Source organism: Protopterus annectens, chromosome 7.part0 (genome assembly GCF_019279795.1).
Source record: "Protopterus annectens isolate FY-2018-M chromosome 7.part0, PAN1.0, whole genome shotgun sequence".
NCBI lineage: Eukaryota > Metazoa > Chordata > Ceratodontiformes > Protopteridae > Protopterus > Protopterus annectens.
Window position 1 is genome coordinate 1,949,364,976 of NC_056739.1, and position 19,011 is coordinate 1,949,383,986.

Sequence of the window (19,011 nt, forward strand, 5' to 3'; positions counted from 1 at the left end):
TGGCCATTACTCCTATTTTCGTCATTGTACATTTCTTCCTCTACAATTACATGCTTAGCTAGTGTTTCCACTTTTTTTGTCACCGCTCAAGGATCAAGACTTGCCACTAGATAGTTGTGCTAATTTGCATGAAATAACCTTATCTAATCACAAACAATAACTTTAATTCTCCTTGGAGGAGACAGTCAACCAGAAGACTTCTCCGGATCGTATGCTGAATGGCAGTTTATTCCATAGTTTCCCAACTGTTATGGGAAATCTGGAGTCTGAGTCCTTTTTGTTAGGTTTATGGATGAGTGTTATGTGACCTGCTGAGGCTCAACAATTTAGAAGGAGTAGTCTCTTGATGCTAGATGTTGCTAAGGAAAGACAGTTGTTGGAATATAGTAGTTCATGAACTTTTCCTAAAAAGATCCACTATGTATACTCACTTCACAGAACACTGTATCGTGTTAGCATGCTCTCAACTCCTAGAAAATGACAGCTTTGTTAATACATCCTCATAATGTCCATATTCAAGCTGCTCTGCTGTGATACCAGAAGAAAATATTTTTTGCAGAAAATAAACCCCTTTCATACTTCCCGACCACCTGTCTCACATTTTCTGCATGGTGCTATGACCTTGCACCACTCAAATGTGCTAGTAAGTAAGCACATAAAAATTCAGTCTACAAAGGCATGAGCAAGAAGACACAAGCATATGGCAAGTCGAGACAGTATGCCGAGACTGCTGTGATCTAAGCTCGGTTCAAACCGAGTTTCTGGAAGCCAGATGTTCTTCATCTCACATTGCTGCAGTCCTTACATATGGGTAGTCCGCTGTCCTCGGTCGGCCCGAATACCAAAGTATTAGGCTGACGTCGGTCATGGGCACTCAGATCTGACATCAGAGCGTCAGGGTATAAAAGCGCATGACCGACGTCATATCCTCAGTCTTTTTTGCCGCATGGTCCGATGCAGAAGCAGCGTTGCAAGTGCCGTTCAGCGTTCTGAAATTTTCGTATTCTGAGTTTCAGACGGAAACCAAGTTGGGCTAAGTACCCCGTTGTGGAATATTTTTGTTTTTTCTTGCCTCAGTTAATTCCGGATGTCAGAAAAAGTGAATAATTGTATTTCTTGTGGGAAACAGATACCGCATAGGGATTATCACTCTCTTTGCATTCCTTGTTTGGGACCGGACCACGACGTAGTCGGGTGTCGGTTTTGTGATAGGTTTAATAAGCGCACTATAAAAAGAAGGTTAGATTGTGCTAGATTAGTCTTTGGTAAGCGGTGTAATTATAATATGCCGTCGGATCCTCCGACGCCCGCTTCCACGAAGAAGCGCAAAGACAAATCCTACAGTGGAGCAGGTGGATCCGGCTGAAGTTTCTGTTGAGTCTCAGGGGGAAACTTTGATTTTGCAGGATGTGGTCTCACAGGAGTCAGATCAAGCTGAAGGGGCCTCTCAGGTTACTGTTCTCCCTTCTATGCCTAAGGTGGTTAGGCCTTCTGCTACTATTTCTAGGGATTCTTCTAAGGGCAGGTCTGTTTTGCCTTCCTCTGGTGTTCCTCCAGGTACTTCAGGGTCTGTGCCTAAAAAGCACATGCTTAAAATGGCAGAAGATTTGATTACTTTAATTAGAGGTTCTATGCCCCCTCGTGATAAGAGGCCTAGGGTGGAGCCAGAGTTGGAAAGTTTGGATCAGGCCTCAGATGACTCAGACTCTTCTGCTGAAGATATTCAAGATTTTCCCCCTTATTCGGATTCTGATGTAGAGGATTCCACTCCTTCTGCTTCTCCTCCGGAGGATTTTTCATTTTCAGAAACTCTGCATTCCATGAGGGAGCATTTTAAGTGGGAAGAACAGGATTTCTCTGATTCACGGAAGAGGCTTAGGGAATTCTTGTTTTTACCACAGCATAGACCCTTGGCTATACCTCCTGTTTTGGATGTTGTTCAAGATGTTTTTTCGGAGGCTTCCCTTAATCCAGATTCTTTGCCTCCTGCGCCAGTTAAACTGGACAGGTATTACAGGGTGCCTGAGGCTCATAAATATCTGTATAAGAGTCCTAGGGCGGATCCAGAAACTATTAGTCAGGGGCCTAAGGGTGTTAGAGCTTCTGTTGTAAAGAATCCGGTTCCTCTAGATAAGGAAGCTAGAGCTTTGGATAGATGGGGTAAGAAGGTGTATACCTCTTCTACTTTAGCAATGAGGGCTTTAAATTGCCAGTTTCATATGTTGAAATATCAGAATTTCCTCCTTTCTCAGCTAAAATCTAAAGTGGATGCTTTGGCAGAGGGCATAGAGTGTAAAGAATTGCAAGATTTAGTACATGTCTCTGAACAGGTGGGTAAGCATTCTTTGCAATGTGGTTTTGATGCTGTACAGGCCTCTTCTAGGGTGGCTGCCACTGGTTCAGTTCTTCGTAGGCACGCCTGGCTTAAGGATCAGAATTTGTCCGAGCATGTTAAAACTAGAATTCTGGATGCCCCTTTACAGTCTGAAGTTTTGTTTGGTCCCCTGTGGAGTCGGTTTTGAAGAAAATGGAAGACAAGGCTAAGTCCATGCAGACTGTTAAAGTTTTTTGCAGGTGCAACCTCCAAAGTTTAGTAGAAATTGGCCTACTAAGGGGTGGACCTACCCTTCTTCTGATTCTCAGTCTAGGGGTAGATCTAGACGTGGCAGGGGCAGAGCTCACAGTACATTCAGGCCTAGAACTTGGAGTTCACCTGCACAATCTGCAGGTGAGGGCAGGGGCCAGTCCTTTCGTAAACAGGCCCAATGACCTGCATTTTCAGCTGCCAGATTCTTCTTCCTGGCAGCTCCTTTGGGAGGAAAGTTAGCACTCTTCAAGCAAAACTGGCTTTTAGTCACTCAGGACAAATGGGTATTGGACATTATAAACCGAGGCTACAAGTTCTATTTCCATACATTGCCTCCTTTCAAAGGCATGCCAGACGTTCCTCCTCGGCAAAGGATAGAGGCTCACAAGCAGATTTCTTTACTTCTTCAAATAGGAGCTATACAGCCAGTTCCTCTGTCAGAAGTGGGACTAGGATTTTATTCTCGCCTGTTTCTAGTACCAAAGAAAGGGAACACGTGGAGACCAATTTTGGATTTATCTATCCTCAACACTTATCTGGACATCCCAAAGTTCAAAATGCTGACGTTACAACAGCTTTTACCTCTGTTGGGAAAAGATCACTGGATGGTAACTCTGGATCTCAAAGAGGCTTATCTTCATGTTCCTATCAGGCCCAGTTGCAGGAGGTACCTGCTGGGCTGGAAGTTTACATTATCAGTTCTCTGCATTGCCCTTTGGCTTATCTACTGCCCAGAGTGTTCACGAAGGTTCTGGCTCCAGTGATAGCCTTTTTCAGGTTAAGAGGAATACAGATTTATCCTTATTTGGACGATTGCCTGATTATTGCACAACACAAAGACGAACTTCTGCAGCACCTACAGTATGTGATGGTAGTGTTAAGATGCCTAGGGTATTCTGTGAACGAAACAAAGTCCAGTCTAGTACCCTCTCAGGACATGTGCTTTCTGGGTGTGAGACTGAATACAGCTTCCCAGATGGCCTTTTTGACCCCGGACAAACAAAGAAGCCTTTCTCTTTATTTCCATCAAATGTCTCTACAGTCCAGGCTGACTGCAAGGACAGTCCTTCAAGCCTTGGGGTTCATGGCATCTTGTATTCTGGTGCTTCCCAATGCCAAACTGCATATGAGGAAGCTTCAATGGTATCTCAAAGATGTATGGACACAGCACTGCCAAGATCTAGACACTGTCATTCAGATAATACCTTGCATTCAGAAAGAATTTTTGTGGTGGGCTCAGGAATGTCACCTAAACAAGGGACTCTCTGTGACCCGACCAGAGGCGAGTCAGATTCTAACGACAGATGCCTCGGACAAGGCTTGGGGAGCACACCTCAATGGAAAATGGGTGCAAGACACGTGGCCTGTCAGACTTCAACATTTGCATATCAACTTGAAGGAGATGTTAGCAGTCCAATTTGCATTGATGGCTTTCAAGGATTTACTTCACCCAGGACAGGTGTTGATTCAAACAGACAACACTACTGTCATGTGGTACATCAACAAGCAAGGGGAACCCATTCGTACCCTCTTTGCAGGCAAGCGATGATTTTGTGGGAGGCTGCTCTCAGTTTACACCTCAATCTTCAGGCAAGGTTTCTACCAGGAGCACAGAACTCCTTAGCGGATGTGTTGAGCAGACAAATTGTGGATCCTCACGAGTGGAAACTGGATCCTCATGTGTTTCAAAAGTTGACAGTGTTATGGGGGACTCCAGACATAGATCTGTTCGCTTCTCCACTAAATTACCAGTTGCCAAAGTTTTGCACAAAAATGTTTCATCCCACAGCTTGGAAGGTGGATGCTCTATCATTCAGTTGGAGCAATCTTCATGTCTATGCCTTTCCACCTCTGCCTCTCATTCCCAAGGTACTCCTGAAGGCCAGAAAAGACAAGCCATCCATGATTCTGATAGCGCCGGATTGGCCTCAACAGCACTGGTACCCACTACTGAGGAGTTTGGTACGGGAGCCTCCATGGCCTCTGCCTTTGATTCCGCATCTTTTGTCTCAGGAGGGCAATCACTTCCTCAATGTCAAGATTCAGTCTCTGCATCTCACAGCCTGGCATATTCTGTTTTAGACCCTGGAGGGTCTCAGCTTCCACAACAAGTTTTGAATGTTATTTTGGAGGACAGAAGGCCTAGTACAAGGAAAGTTTACGCTGATAAATGGAGGAGATTTTTTCTTTGGAGCAAAGCGAAGGGCTTTGATGTTTCCAAGCCTGATTTAAGTGTTTCTCTTCAATATCTTACTGAGTTATTGGACAAGGGTTTGTCTTTCTCCTCGATAAAGGTTCATGCTGCAGCCATTTCTGCTCACTATGACTGTGACCCTCCTTTATTTTCCCGTCCTTTGTTTAAGCAATTTCTTAGAGGGGCAAAGAACATAAGACCCCCACGTAGAGCTCCTACTCCTGCTTGGGATCTCAATTTTGTGTTGGAAAAGCTTACTCTACAACCTTTTGAGCCTGCAGCTACGGCCGAGTTAAAGTATTTATCATGGAAGACTGCTTTTTTGTTGGCCATTACCTCTGCAAGAAGGGTTTCTGAATTACAGGCCCTTATGGCAGTGGAACCTTTCCTGATTTTTCATAAGGATAGGTTATCTTTGCGTACTAATCCTTCCTTTATGCCTAAAGTGGTTTCTAGTGTGGCCTTGAACCAAACTATTCATTTGCCTACTTTTTATGCAGACCCCCAAAATAAAGGGGAGAAGATTTTGCATACTTTGGATATTCACAGGCAGTTACGTTATTATTTGAGCAGAACTAAGAGGTTCAGGCAGTCTCAGCAGTTGTTTGTTTCTTTTGCTTTGGGTTCTCAGGGAAAACCTGTTTCAAAACAAACTATTTCTAAATGGATTGGGTTTTGTATTTCTTTCTGTTATTCCCATCATGGTAAGGAGATTCCGGCTGGAATCAGACCTCATTCCACTAGAGCTACTGCCACTTCCACTGCCTTTCTAAGGGGGGTAGCTACAAAAGATATTTTGGAAGCAGCCACTTGGAGTTCAGTACATACTTTTTCCAAGCATTACCACCTTCCTCTTTATTCTAAGTCTAGGGCTGGATTTGCCACTGCAATATTACAGGGCATTTTAGCAGCCCCTAATGCTTTATGATTTTGCCATCCTCCCTTTACCTCTGCTTTGGGATTCTACCCATATGTAAGGACTGCAGCAATGTGAGATGAAGAACATAGTACAGTTTTGTACCTACCATAAATGTAGATGTTCAAGATCCACATTGCTGCAGTCCAATTTACCTCCCTCCTTCCCCTCTGTAGTTGGGCATGGTTATATGGTTGGGGTGATGGTTGTTGTTGGGCATGTTTTTGGGAGGTATCCTGTTTTTGGGCTGTGGCCTTTCTTTTTAGGGCCTTCTGACATCTGGGGCAAGAAAAGACTGAGGATATGACGTCGGTCATGCGCTTTTATACCCTGACGCTCTGATGTCAGATCTGAGCGCCCATGACCGACGTCAGCCTAATACTTTGGTATTCGGGCCGACCGAGGACAGCGGACTACCCATATGTAAGGACTGCAGCAATGTGGATCTTCGAACATCTGCATTTATGGTAGGTACAAAACTGTACTTTCTAAAAAGAAGAAAAAGAGTTTTATGAATTATCTGAACCTCAATACTTGAAGGAATTCACAGAATCTGTAATGTCTAGATAATATGAAAATTATACACTCTCCTTACTGACACTTGCTGGTACTAAGCAGATCAGTTTGAAAACTTTGATTATTATTTTAACTTTGGATTGGAATATGACTGTAGCTTAAATTAAACAGTATATGTTATTTTGCATTTGATAAAATTCTGTCTCAGTGGAAAAAATTGACATATGTCTAATTATTTTAATCTCTGTTTTAGAGAAAAATGAGTAGCACACTTGTACGGAGAATGGGAATCCAGGAGTGTATTTTAACGGTAACACAGCGAATCACAAAATACCCTGTTTTGTTACAGCGAATACTGCAGTATACCAAAGGTGAGACAGATTGATTCAGATGACTGTAAATGTTTAAATTTTTCTTCTAGCTTTGACGTATGTGTATCCAGAACAGGATATTTTTCACATTTGATATGTTGTTGCATCTTATAATATACCTTTCCTTTAACTCTGTATAGTATTTTGATTATTTTAAAATAAATTAAGATATTATGTATATATATATATATATATATATATATATATATATATATATATATATATATAGTCTCTCACCTAGCTGATGCTGCTTTTGGCCTCATCTAATGTTTGAGGAAAGGGCCTTTTGTGACAATATTCTGATGTTGATACTTTAATTCTCTGTAATAATGCTCAACATAGTTTTCATACAATACATAATGATTGATGTGGTTTACACATAACACTTGAATTGTTTGAATATAACACTAGTGCTAGTTCACAGTGTTGAACATTTTATAAGGCTTCCAAAACTAATTTATCTCTTATAGAAGGAGTTTTTGCAATAAACGGGAGGGTAAGTGTGTAATTGTGGCTTATGGATTAGCAGACTAGGCCTCATCTGTCAGTGGCTGACTTCTTTGTGTAGCAACATTTTTTCAGAGTAGTGTGAATAGTTGAGGCTGTTGGAATTTTCTCTCTAGTTCCTGTCAGGCCTAGTAGTATTTATTTTGTTAAAATTTGTTTGAGATTGTATGATTGGGTTCAGCAAAAGCAAACCACTTTTCAGCGGAGCCACAGAGAGAAGTGCTTCAAACGTCCATATGAAAATGACAAAGTACACAAAAGAGAAAAAAAGTTACAATAATTTTCCTAGTAGGATAATATAATACAGAGTAAGCTTATTAACATATAGTAACAAAAGTTCTTACAGATGTACAATTGGATTTTTCACAGTTACATATACAGTTAAAGATAGTCATGTGAAATCTACTGAGTTAAAAAAAAAAACACTGCACATCATTCCCTGAGGTGCTGCTTTTTTATTATACACCATCCGCGGTGGTACAGCGGTAGCGTTGATGCCTCACAGCAAGAGGTTCTCCCATTCGATTCTCGGCCGGAGTGCAGGGAGTGCCTTCTGTGTGGAGTCTGCATGTCCTCCCCGTGGTTGGGTGGGCGTTCGAAAGACATGCGTAAATGGGCGTGTCTTCGTTGAAGGTTGAACGTCGAGCTGGCACCTCGGTGTTCGTCAAAAAATCTACTGCCAGTCATTAGCGGACCGGAGTTCCACTGTGGCGACCCCTAAAAGCCGAAAGACAACAACAACACTGTATATCTGACATAGCTTTTAGCGATTTGCTCTGTTGTTCTGGTGAGAGCTTTTGCTGCATTGTAGCCATAATCCAGGCATCCACTGGGTAAGATTTATCCCTTTATTCCCTAATATTAAGTGCTTGCCTTCATAATAGCTCAATGAATAGGTGGGTGGACTTGGGTGAGTTTTGTTTTTCCAGTTTGATGTGCAGAGAATATGGTAGCTGTAACTTCTATTTGTAGTAGTTATAGTTGCAGAGATGTCTGTTATTTTCTTTTATTTTTGTGACCATCTCTTTTTTGTGTGTAATTTACCATGGGCATACTGATCCCACTGTTCAGTTAGCATGCATACTTTGACACATTAATTATTCATTATGCAGTCTTTCTTTTCCATGTTGCAGGATTCCAGGATGTGCCTTTGGGTTTCCTGGGTACACTGCAGGATGAGCATCGAAGTAATCACAAAAAAATGTTGTGTGTAGTGTATGACTTATTGGAGTCAGTAGTGTAGTGGTTTATGTTAAAAGTCTAAAAACAGCAGGAAGGACTGGCAATATTTTATACGCAAACACACACACACACATAAATATATATATATATATATATATATATATATATATATATATATATACACACACACACACACACATATATATATATATATATCTATATATATATATATATATATATATATATATATATATATATATATATATATATATATATATATATATATATGTATATATGTATGTATATATATATATATATATATGTGTGTCCCCTTTAAAACCCATAACATCTAATTTCATAACATTGAGACCAGAACATCTAAAACCCATACCGTCAAATTTCATAGCATCTAATACTACAAATCACATGAAAATAACCTCCCTTGCACATATAACAACACCAAACACACTTTTTACTATGTTTCTGCAGGGGGTCTTGATACAGTGGGGTTAGGAAATTAACTTTTTCCCACTGTAGTGTGATCTTGGAGTTGGTATATTTAATTTACGGGGGCTGTGTGGGAGGTGCAGGGGGACTTGCCTCCCAGCAGAAGCGTAGTAAAAAGTGTGTTTGGTAGTTTGGTGTCGTTATATGTAGAGGGGATGTTATTTTCTTGTGAGTTGTCGTGTTAGATGTTATGAAATTCGATGTTATAGGTTTTAGATATTTTGGGTTTTAGATGTTCTGGTCTCAATGTTATGAAATTAGATGTAATGGGTTTTAGATGTTTTGAAGTAGACCCATATTTATGTATATATATATATATATATATATATATATATATATATATATATATATATATGTATATCTTTTTTTCAAGGATGGTCACTGGGCGGCCACGGTGGTGCAGTGGTTAGCATTGTTGCCTCAAAGCAAGAGGTTCTCCGGTTCGATCCTTGGCTGGGGTGTCTTCTGTGCAGAGTCTGCATGTCCTTCCTGTGGTCGCATGGGTTTCCTCTGGGTGCTCCGGTTTCTTCCCACATCCCAAAGACATGCAGTAGGTGGACTGGACACACTAAAAAATTGGCCCTAGGTGTGAGTGTGTGTGGGTGTGTGTGTGTCTGTGCCTTCTGTGGAAGGTTGGGCACCGGGCTGGCAACTCGACACTGTAAAATTTCACTGCCAATCATGAGCGGACAGGTGATCCACTGTGGCGACCCCAACCGGGAAAAGCCGAAAGAAGAAGAAGAAGGTCACTGTAGTAGTAAATTATAAAAACTAGGTAACTGCACTGATGTTGTAGTTTCCTGACATTTTATTCAAAGTTGAATGTGGTATTCTGCATTAGCTAAGCTGGTCTTCATCTAAAGTTAGTAAGCAGAAACAACGTTGATCTATGCCAGGGGTGGGCAATTAATTTTCCCAAGGGGCCACATGAGAAACTGGGACTGTTTTGGAGGCCTGGACCAATGAGGCATACCCATTTACTCCCCTCTCCCACCCTTTTTTTCCGTTCCTTTCAGCAGCCCCCTCCCCAGCCATTCCAGTGTTCCATTACTTGTCTGTTTCCGTAAACACTATTCAAACCTGTCAGTGTGCATACTTTTTTCTTGTTTACTTCTACAATGATCACATATATTGAAGTAAAATAGAACAAGCACTAATAGCCATTTGCTAAACAAACAATACATGCAATGAAAACAGACTTAGCATGAGCATTAAATGTCTCTGCCCTTGAAACGTACATTCACTGAAATGGCATTAAAACCCGCATTCAAAAAAAATGCATCTGGCCAGTGGAGGATTAAGTTTATCTTTGGGCTGTTTTCAAACCATAGCCTCCTTGTACACATCTTTAGGGCCATGCATACATGTATTTGTTCTTTGATTCACCTTCTTGATTATAGTAAATTATATTCCAGCACCACTTTTTAGAATTTGTTTTAAATTTGTAATTTTGAACATTCTTCCATTAAACAGTGAAACAAAACGTATGAACCAATAATGACAAAATTACCCATTGCGGAATATTTCAACCATAAAAGGTCACTCAGACATCTGTCATTACAATCCACCAATATCAGTTAATAAGCACAATCTCTGCAGAAGTAAGCCATCCGAATAATTCCACATTAACGAGATCTGTAACTAATGAAGAGGTTGCTACTTCCAAACAACTCTACATTTCAATGTTTCGTCTATAAATTCAGTGCCTGCTGCCCTTGAATTAATTACATATGTACCATTAAAAATGATAAGCTGGTAATATTGCAATAGGGAATGGTTAATAGACAAGTTTATAGTTACTAGGCCTCACATAAAATGAAGGACACAGTCAGGAGTGCAGAACCCCTATCCCCCTTAAAATGCACCAAATAATCAGCAGTTGAGAAGGCACTGCAGTACCAACACTCCATCTGTTCTACATGGTGTAGCAGTGGAATCCACAGCCTTCTGTACCAAAGGCAATTATGCTACTAACACTGCTTTCGAAGTCTACAGCACAAACAATGATTGCCCTTTGCTAAACAAAACAGTTGCATATTGAAAACAGACGTAGTTTGAGCAACAGTAAACTTCTCCTCTTTAAACTCACAATTTTATATAAACACACTGAAACTCACAGTACCCTGAAGATGTACTGAAACTTACAATTCCATTAGCATTCTGGTAGTTGGTGTAGACTACAGGATTCAGGTTCTCGTGTCCATTGAAACTCAAAATTCCTTCAGCAGTCTGGTAGCTGGTGTAGAGGATTTAGGCTCATGTCTCCTGTAACCAAATTACAGAGTGAAGCCTGATCAAGTTAATTGACTAACTTGCCACCCCCACTCCCAAGCTAGGGCATTACATACCATACCTGTCAACCTCTCAGTACAAGAAGTGTGGACAAAGCCTAAAATAATGGGGGACAAAGGCCCAAAAATAGGAATAGATTTTAAATGTTGCTCTTAGACTTAGAAAGTTGTTGAATAACAGGATTTGTCTTAGCATGCATTTTCTGAAGGAAATGAAGTCTGAAATTCAAATGCATGAGTCTTCAGTGATTTGCCAGAAAACCACAGATTTTATGAGGAATAGGCCAAAACTATGAGGCAAAAATCTGGACAGTTGGGAGGTAAGCATACCTCTCAAACTCTTAGTGCAAGAAATCTGGACAAAGAATAAAGTAATGGACATACACTTTACCAAAAATAGGGATAGATTTTAAATATTACTCGTTTCAACTTAGAAATTTGCTGGATAGAATAACAGGATTTGTGTTAGCATGCATTTTCCGAAAGTTATGAAGTCAGAAACTCATATATAAGTCATTATTAGTGACTTCAGTCCTCTGTGAATTGCCAGAAAAAAACTAATTTTATGAGAAACAGATCAAAACTATGAGGTTAAATCTGGACATTTGAGAGGTGTGTTAAAAACACACGCACACACACATGCACACACATGCACACACCTACTCTCTCACATAGCAGTACACACTTTCTGTCTCACACAACAAAGAACTGCTAGTTTAAATTTTACACACATGCACTCCTTCTCTCTCGTACAGCAATACACAACACACTTTATCCCTCATAAGAACAGTAAGGTTAGTTTAAATTGCACATGCACATATACACACTCACTTTCTCTCTAGTTTATACTGCAGAACGGAGCTGCTAGTTTAAATTACTCACGCACTCTCACACACTTTCACACCACACACACACTCTCACACTTGAACAGAACTGCTAGTTAAAATTACATGCATACATACACACATGCACATACTTTCTCTCTATCTCTAATTTACGTACATACACACACACTTACCTTTTCTCTTAAGGAATCAGCTTAGTTTAAATTCCGTGTGGAAGTGTAGAATATGTTTACTTTCGCAATAGCATGTTTGTGGCGCACACATGGTTCTCCTTAAAGGAGAAGACACCACCACAGTGGTATAAGAATTTTTTTTTATATATTTTATTAAAATAAATGTTTAAGGCTCCTGTGGATCCAGCTCTGAGAGCAAGTCAGGGACAGCCAAAGGGCCGGATGTGACCCTAGGGCTGTACAATGCCCAGGTTTGATCTGTTCTCAGATGTTTATTGTTAGCCCTTTGAAAACATGAGTTATTTTTGTAGGTTTGTAGTTAGTAAATATATTTTTGGCTTTCAGACCTAAATTTGTGTAGGTGGATTTCTAGTGAAAAGTACTTCAGTCAGCGTTTTATTTCCATTTGTTTACCTGAAGGGTAATATGTCCCCATGCAGATTTATAAATGGGTACCCATTTGTAATAAAGTTGTCTTAAAATATTTCCACATACAGTGTATTTTTGTTTGAATACAAACCAACTCTTATTAAACTACAAGCAGAGCCAAAAGTGTAATAAGTCTACTAACCTTGGAAGACTAAAAATTAAAGTTTCTGATGTAGTGGAGGAACAGGCGTCCTAAATTTCAAAAGTTATCTCTGTTCCATCACAAAAAGAGAATGCACATAATAAATACTGGAGTTATGGATTCAGAAAATAAAAATGTTAATCTTCTGTTAGTTGCAAAGAATAAGTGCCTGCAAAGTCTTCCACTTCAATTTCAGAAATGGTTATAAAAGGAGTTCACCTACTTTGGTTGAAATTTTGACAAAGTCTAAGATGATGAATCAGTGCAGGTATCCACATAGGGATCCCCAACATTTATATTCCATGTTAGGGAGCTATTACCACCTAATCACAACTCATAGTTATACTTTGTATAAATGTCTAAATGCTCTTCTTCAGGAGTCATATGCTAGATCTAAATTTACTTACCTCTTTGTCAGTATCTACATTGGCATTCTTTCGCCATGATTTATGCACATTCACCTTTACTTATCCATTTGTCTAAGAATGTTTTAAACTGTGCCAGGAAACTGCCAGAATTGAATTTCTCTCAACATCTGTAGGACCTTTTATCAGACCTGCTGCAGAACCATCTCAGGTCTCACTGTGAAACCATGCAGTCAGTAGCTTCACTGATACCTGCTTTGGTTAATGAAGGGAAAATACACCATTCTCCATTATTCTCTGATAAAGAGGAAGAGTCCCATATACAGCCTCCATTTTCTGCAGATGTGGATCATAATGGTATTAATTTTCACCCAGATGTTGCTACATGTGGGGAAAAAATTTCATTTAACCAAAGACATTTTTTTATGTGGCTGACAGAAAAATGTGAGCGAAGGTGGATACAGGGCATTAAGTTAGTTATTGTGGCATTACTAAAACATTTCAGGGATCATGAATGGTAACATCAGAATACCCAGACCCTCACCAGTTCATCAAAAGTCAGATGGATTGTACATTCTAGAGCCTAAGGGTTCATAGGTTTATAAGTTCATAGCTAATTACTAGGATAGCTACCCCATGTAAGCTCTTTTAAACTTAACCGGTTTCTCTCCCAAGGGAGAGAATCAAACCCTGTACCTTGTGTCTGTAAGGCAAACACCTTAACCGTTATACCAACCTCCAAAATATGGTTCATAGCTAAATACTAGGCTGTCAGTCTGCAGACTCTTATAAGCCTAGCCAATAATTAAGAGGTTAGACTCAAACCCTTCACTTGGCATATGTGTGGTAAACACCTTTATCATTATTCTAGACTTTCCCTTTTTCTTTTATTCTTTTAATAACCTCTCCAAATGCGGGTATATATCCTTTCAAAGCTTTACATAAGGGCTGCTAACTACATGGTACTCATGGTTCATTACTGAAGTTCTGTACTGAGCCAGATACAAGAGATGGTTCAGTCTTTACAGTCTTTACCTGATATTAGTATAGAAGACAAGTTATGGAATTTGATTTGTATAACAGATAATATTAGGGTTCCTATGCTGAAATGTACCTTTGATTATGTTGATGCCTCCTTGAGATCTGCAGCCACAGCTGTGCCTATATGAAGGAAGATTTGTCTTGAGTAAGATTGATATCCAGAGGATAGTAAGACAGACATTCTAAATGCAGTGTTCTCCTCTTTTTCTGTGCTCTTGAGTTAAGTAGTCTAACCAGACATATAGTTTTACAGTTCTTTCATGAGCCTATACTTCAGTGTTCAGGGAATTTTCCTTCAACTCTAAGGTCCAATAATTGAAAGCAGCAAACCTTGTATATTATGTAAACAAGCATGTCCTGTTGTTCTTTCAGTTCTTTTCAGGAACAACTCTATGATTAGTGGAAATCTTGGTTGGATCATTTTCAGATTGTTGTTCCTAACATTCCTCCTACCCTGTAGGAGGCAAATAACTGGAAAGCTGTTTCCACAGACAGGTTGGACTACAGCTAAATTTTATGCTTATTCGGTGTCATTTCGAATCATCCTGTTTCATCTCTGATCCCTCACTCTCTGGTAGACCAGTAATGCACCTTTAATTTCTCAGACATTGTCATATCAGTCATGTGCACATAACAATGTAGCTACTCTGAAATGTCCAGATTTTTGAAGAATGCCCTGATTTTTCTTAATATTTTTGGTCTGTGCCTCATACAATGTGTGGTTTTCTGAGGACTGAAGTCACCAAATAATGACATACATTTGAGTTTCAGAATTCATATCCTTCAGAAAATGCATGCTAACAAAAATGTTGTTGTTCTACTAAGTTTCTAAGGACAATATTTAAAATCTATCCCTATTTTGGGCCTTTGTCCCCCCATTATTTTACGCTTTGTCCAGATTTCTTTTGCTGAATGGTTGAGAGATACGTTGGTCCTATAGATTTATAGCAGAAGACAGTACAGTGGATCCCTTATCACTAAAGGGACAAACATTTTCACTCCATTGTTTTGATTGTCGCATAGAAAGTCAACTATTAAGCTGAAGTATTGGATCAATTCATTTTCACTTATGAGAGAGAGAGAATGCAATTTGCAGTCAGGAATTGTTGAGATTGAGTATGTGTTGTGCAGTCTGAGAGTGGTCAGGTAGGATCCTGACAGGGGCAGATCCAATTTTTCAGGAGGTGGATTTTTAGTTCTATTTTAAAGCTGTTTACTTGTGCGATGTTTCGTCAGTCTGAGGGGAGGTTATTCCTGATTTTTGTTATGGACGATTTATAAAGAAGAAGGAAGCCTATGTTAATTTTTGGTGTACAAGTTCCAAATTGGCAAGAGAGGGACACGCAGTGGGTTTCTTAAGTATGAGGTGGGTTAAGTGTAGTTGGGATAGTTTAAGATGGTGTGAGAATTCAAGCCATTGTAGCCTGTGGAGAGCTATGCAATGGTGGATAGGATTTGGTAAGTTGGCAGCAAATTTGGCAATTTTGTTATAGGTTTGTTCTAGCTTGGAGAGTAGGCAGGATTGGAGGTTGGTAAGGACTGGTGATCCATATAGGAGGCTGGGAAGGAGATAGGCCTGGGCTAGGGTGTGTCTGGATTCAGCAGGTAGGAATTTTGAGTTACGGTAAAGCAAGCCAAGTTTTTGGTTAGTTTTCTTAATTGCATGATGTACATGAGGATCAAATTTAAGCTGTTCACTAGTTGTCATTCCAAGCAGTTTTGTGTTGGTGTCTACATGTATGATGGTAGTGTTCAGTGAAGAGATAGAGAATGTAGTCTTAAGGTGGTCATTATTTTTGGGGAGAAAGAGGAGTAGCTTAGTTTTTTGGGGGTTTAAGATAAGCTGATTAGTCATTTTTCAACAAGAAAGATTGTTTTGTGTGTGTGTGTGTGTGTGTCTGAAGTTGTGTGATTGAGTTGGACGAAGTTATTAGGGTGGAGTCGTCGGCATACCGTATGAGGGTAGAGAGGGAGGTGGAGGAGTGGAGGTCATTAATAAAGATGTTGAAGAGGAGAGGTCCAAGAATAGAGCCCTGAGGTACGCCAGTGTGTATAGGTAGGAAAGAAGAGCAGGATGATTGCCATCTGACAGATTGAACCCTGTTAGTGAGTTAACTTGAAAACCAGGAGAGAGATGAGCTGGACAGATTAAGGTTAGCTAATGTAGTCAGAAGTTTTGTTGTGATACTGTGTCAAATGCATTAGATAAGTCCGGAAGCAGACATGGTAACTAGATTATTATTGTTCCTAGCTTCAGCGATGGTGTGAGTAAAGGATAATAGGGGTGTAGAGGTACTGTTGAGGCTGGAAACCATGTTGTTTGGCGGTGAGGAGGTTGTTTTGGAGGAGGAAGTTGAGTATTTGGATGTGAGCACATTTCACTAGAATCTTGGATAGTGGGGGAAGTAAGCAAATAGGCCTGTAGTTAGAGGGATCATTGGAGTTTCTGCCTTTGTGATGGGGGATAATGTAGGAGTATTTCCAGATTTTGGTTACAGTAGCTTCTTTAATAGATCGATTAATGAGAATAGAGACTGGATAGGCTGTGGAGTCTGCTGCAAGTTTGAGGAATTGAGGAGGAAGCTTGCCTGCTGAGGGAGAGCAAGGTTTTAATTTGAGAAGTAGAGACTTTATGTAGGAGGTAGATACAGGGTTGAGAGAGAAACTTGTGTTATTGTTTGTAGGTAGGGGAGGTGTTTCTTGGTGGGGATTTTGGTTTGTATTTGTTAATTTGCTTATGGAGTCAATAAAGATTTGGTTGAGGAGAGAGGCAGTCTCTTGGTCTGGGAGATTTGAGTAGGGATTGGGAGTATAGAGTTAATACTTCTCCAGAAATTGTTGGGGTTTGATTGAGTAGTGAGTTGTGTATTAGTGTAGTAGGTCTTTTTATCTTTGTATATTTTTTTTATGGTATGATTCCTGAGTTCTTTAAATAGTTGAAGGTTGGAGGGGAATTTACTTTTAAGCTAAGTTTTCCAGGTGTTCTCTTTTATGCATTAGTTGACGGGTGCCTTTACTGAGACAGGGGGTGAAATTTGACTTTATTCTAATTTTATGTGATGGTGGCGATTGAGTCTAGAGTGTTTAGGAAGATGTGGTTAAATTCAAGTACAGCATCTTCAAGAAGAAGAGAATGCAAGATAGACCAGTTGATGGCAGAAAGACGGTCAGTGAGAGCGGAAGGGTTGAAGTTTTTGAGTTTGTGGCAGAATTTGTAAAGATGTGATTTTTGTTGTTGGGGTGAGAATCTCTATATACAGATGGGTAGGTGGTCAGTCAGGGCATCAGGAAGTGTAGTGGGGTTGTGATAGAGTTGGGGGTTGTTGCACAGGATCCAGTCAATTATTTTTACTTGATCTAAATGTTTGGAGATAAGTTGGGTGAAACCAAACAAATTGATGCTTTGGACAGGGGAAAGGGTCTTGAAATTTCCAATCCATATTAACATCCCCTAGTAGTATAGTTTCACAGGGCAGATTTAGAGAGAGCCAGGGAAGTATATTTTCAAGAATTTGGATGTTCTTTCCGGGAGGAATATAGACAGCAGCAATGGCAAGCTTTTTGTAGCTGTTAAGGTGGTAGTTAACTATTAGGATTTGTGCTGGGTGAAAATCAGGCAGGTTTACAGGGATGGGAGACAGTGAGAGTTGTTGAGAGTATAGAATTGCTACACCTCCACCTTTTTTGATGTCCTATCTAGTCGCCAGATGTTGTAACCTGGGGGTAAGATATTGGAGTCTTGAATATGGGGTTTGAGCCAGGTTTCTGTTAGTACAAATAGGTGTGGGGAATATTGGGACATCCCAAGCATGAAGGTCAGTGATTTTATTATATTAAGTAGGCGTTGGATGTTGATAGCTATTATGGATAAGTGTTTGGATAAATGAGGAGTCGAAGAGGAGGGGGTTGGGTGTGCATTGTGTGTGGGAGAGCTAGGCTGTTGGGTAGAAGGGTGGATACTTAGGGCTTGGGTGGAGTACATTTATGTAGGCTCTGGGTTAGTGTGGATATCACCTGCTTGGAGGATGGTAGGTTTTAAGTTAGGTTTTGGAAGAAGATTTCTTTTGAAATATGTGAATGTTTAAGTCTAATGCAGTGGGTGGGAGATAGCTGGAGTATTTTATAATGGAAAAAGTGAGAGATCATGGTGTTATGAAGTGAAGAAAATATAGAACAAAATGATTTGTTTGAATGAGTGTTATAAATACTGGAAGAAGTAGGTGTTGATTTCAGATACTGAAAGTTAGTGTGGTAAGATGTGAGGGTGGAGAGTAGTAGAAGAAGTGATGTAAGTATGAGTTTAGTCAGCATGCTAAGGGTGGTAGTTGGAGGAGGGTATTAAGGTAAGAGTATGATTGGAGGGAGTGTAATAGTATGTCTGAGAGAGGGGTAGAAGGGGAGGGGTAAGGGGGAGGATGAAATATGTAATAGGAAAGGGTTTGTTCTGAAAGGTAAGAGGAGGTTAGTTGTGAGGTGTGTCAGTGACTGTAGTGTGATTGGATGGGTTGTGGGAGGAGACAGGATGGCCTGAGAATAAAAGTAGGGTGTGTGGGGGTGGGTAGGAATTGGGAGTAGGGTAGGGGAGCGAAGTGACCCCGAGCATAGCAGGTTGCCACAGCAAGGCGAAGGTTTAAGAAGAAGAAAAAAATCAGTAAGGTAAGTTGGGAGAGTAGGTACCTTGGGGGAGTCTTTATCTGGGTGAAAATGAGGTGAAAAAGCAAGTTAAACTTGTACGGTACTTATGAGAAAGGAACGTTTGTTTAACTTGTGAGCAGGAGCAACACCATAGACAGGTATTGTGCCAAAATATGTTATGGATGGGAGGATAAGTTGCTGATAAAGAAGCCAGATCTGTGCTTATACTTTTAGCAAAGCATGTTCATACAAGTATAGCCACTCCAGATGGATTGCAAGCTACAAAGCTGGCTTTACCTAATACAATACT

General features: G+C 40.2%; 1 protein-coding gene across 1 annotated transcript in view; it reads left to right on the forward strand.

Moving 5' to 3' along the window:
* The window catches only part of AKAP13 (A-kinase anchoring protein 13), a 2,349,678-nt gene that overhangs the window by 2,063,945 nt on the left and 266,722 nt on the right, over positions 1-19,011 (forward strand). The window contains exon 21 of the mRNA XM_044078370.1: positions 6,467-6,584. Within this exon, the coding sequence (XP_043934305.1) occupies positions 6,467-6,584 (118 nt within the window). The remainder of the gene's footprint in view (positions 1-6,466; positions 6,585-19,011) is intronic.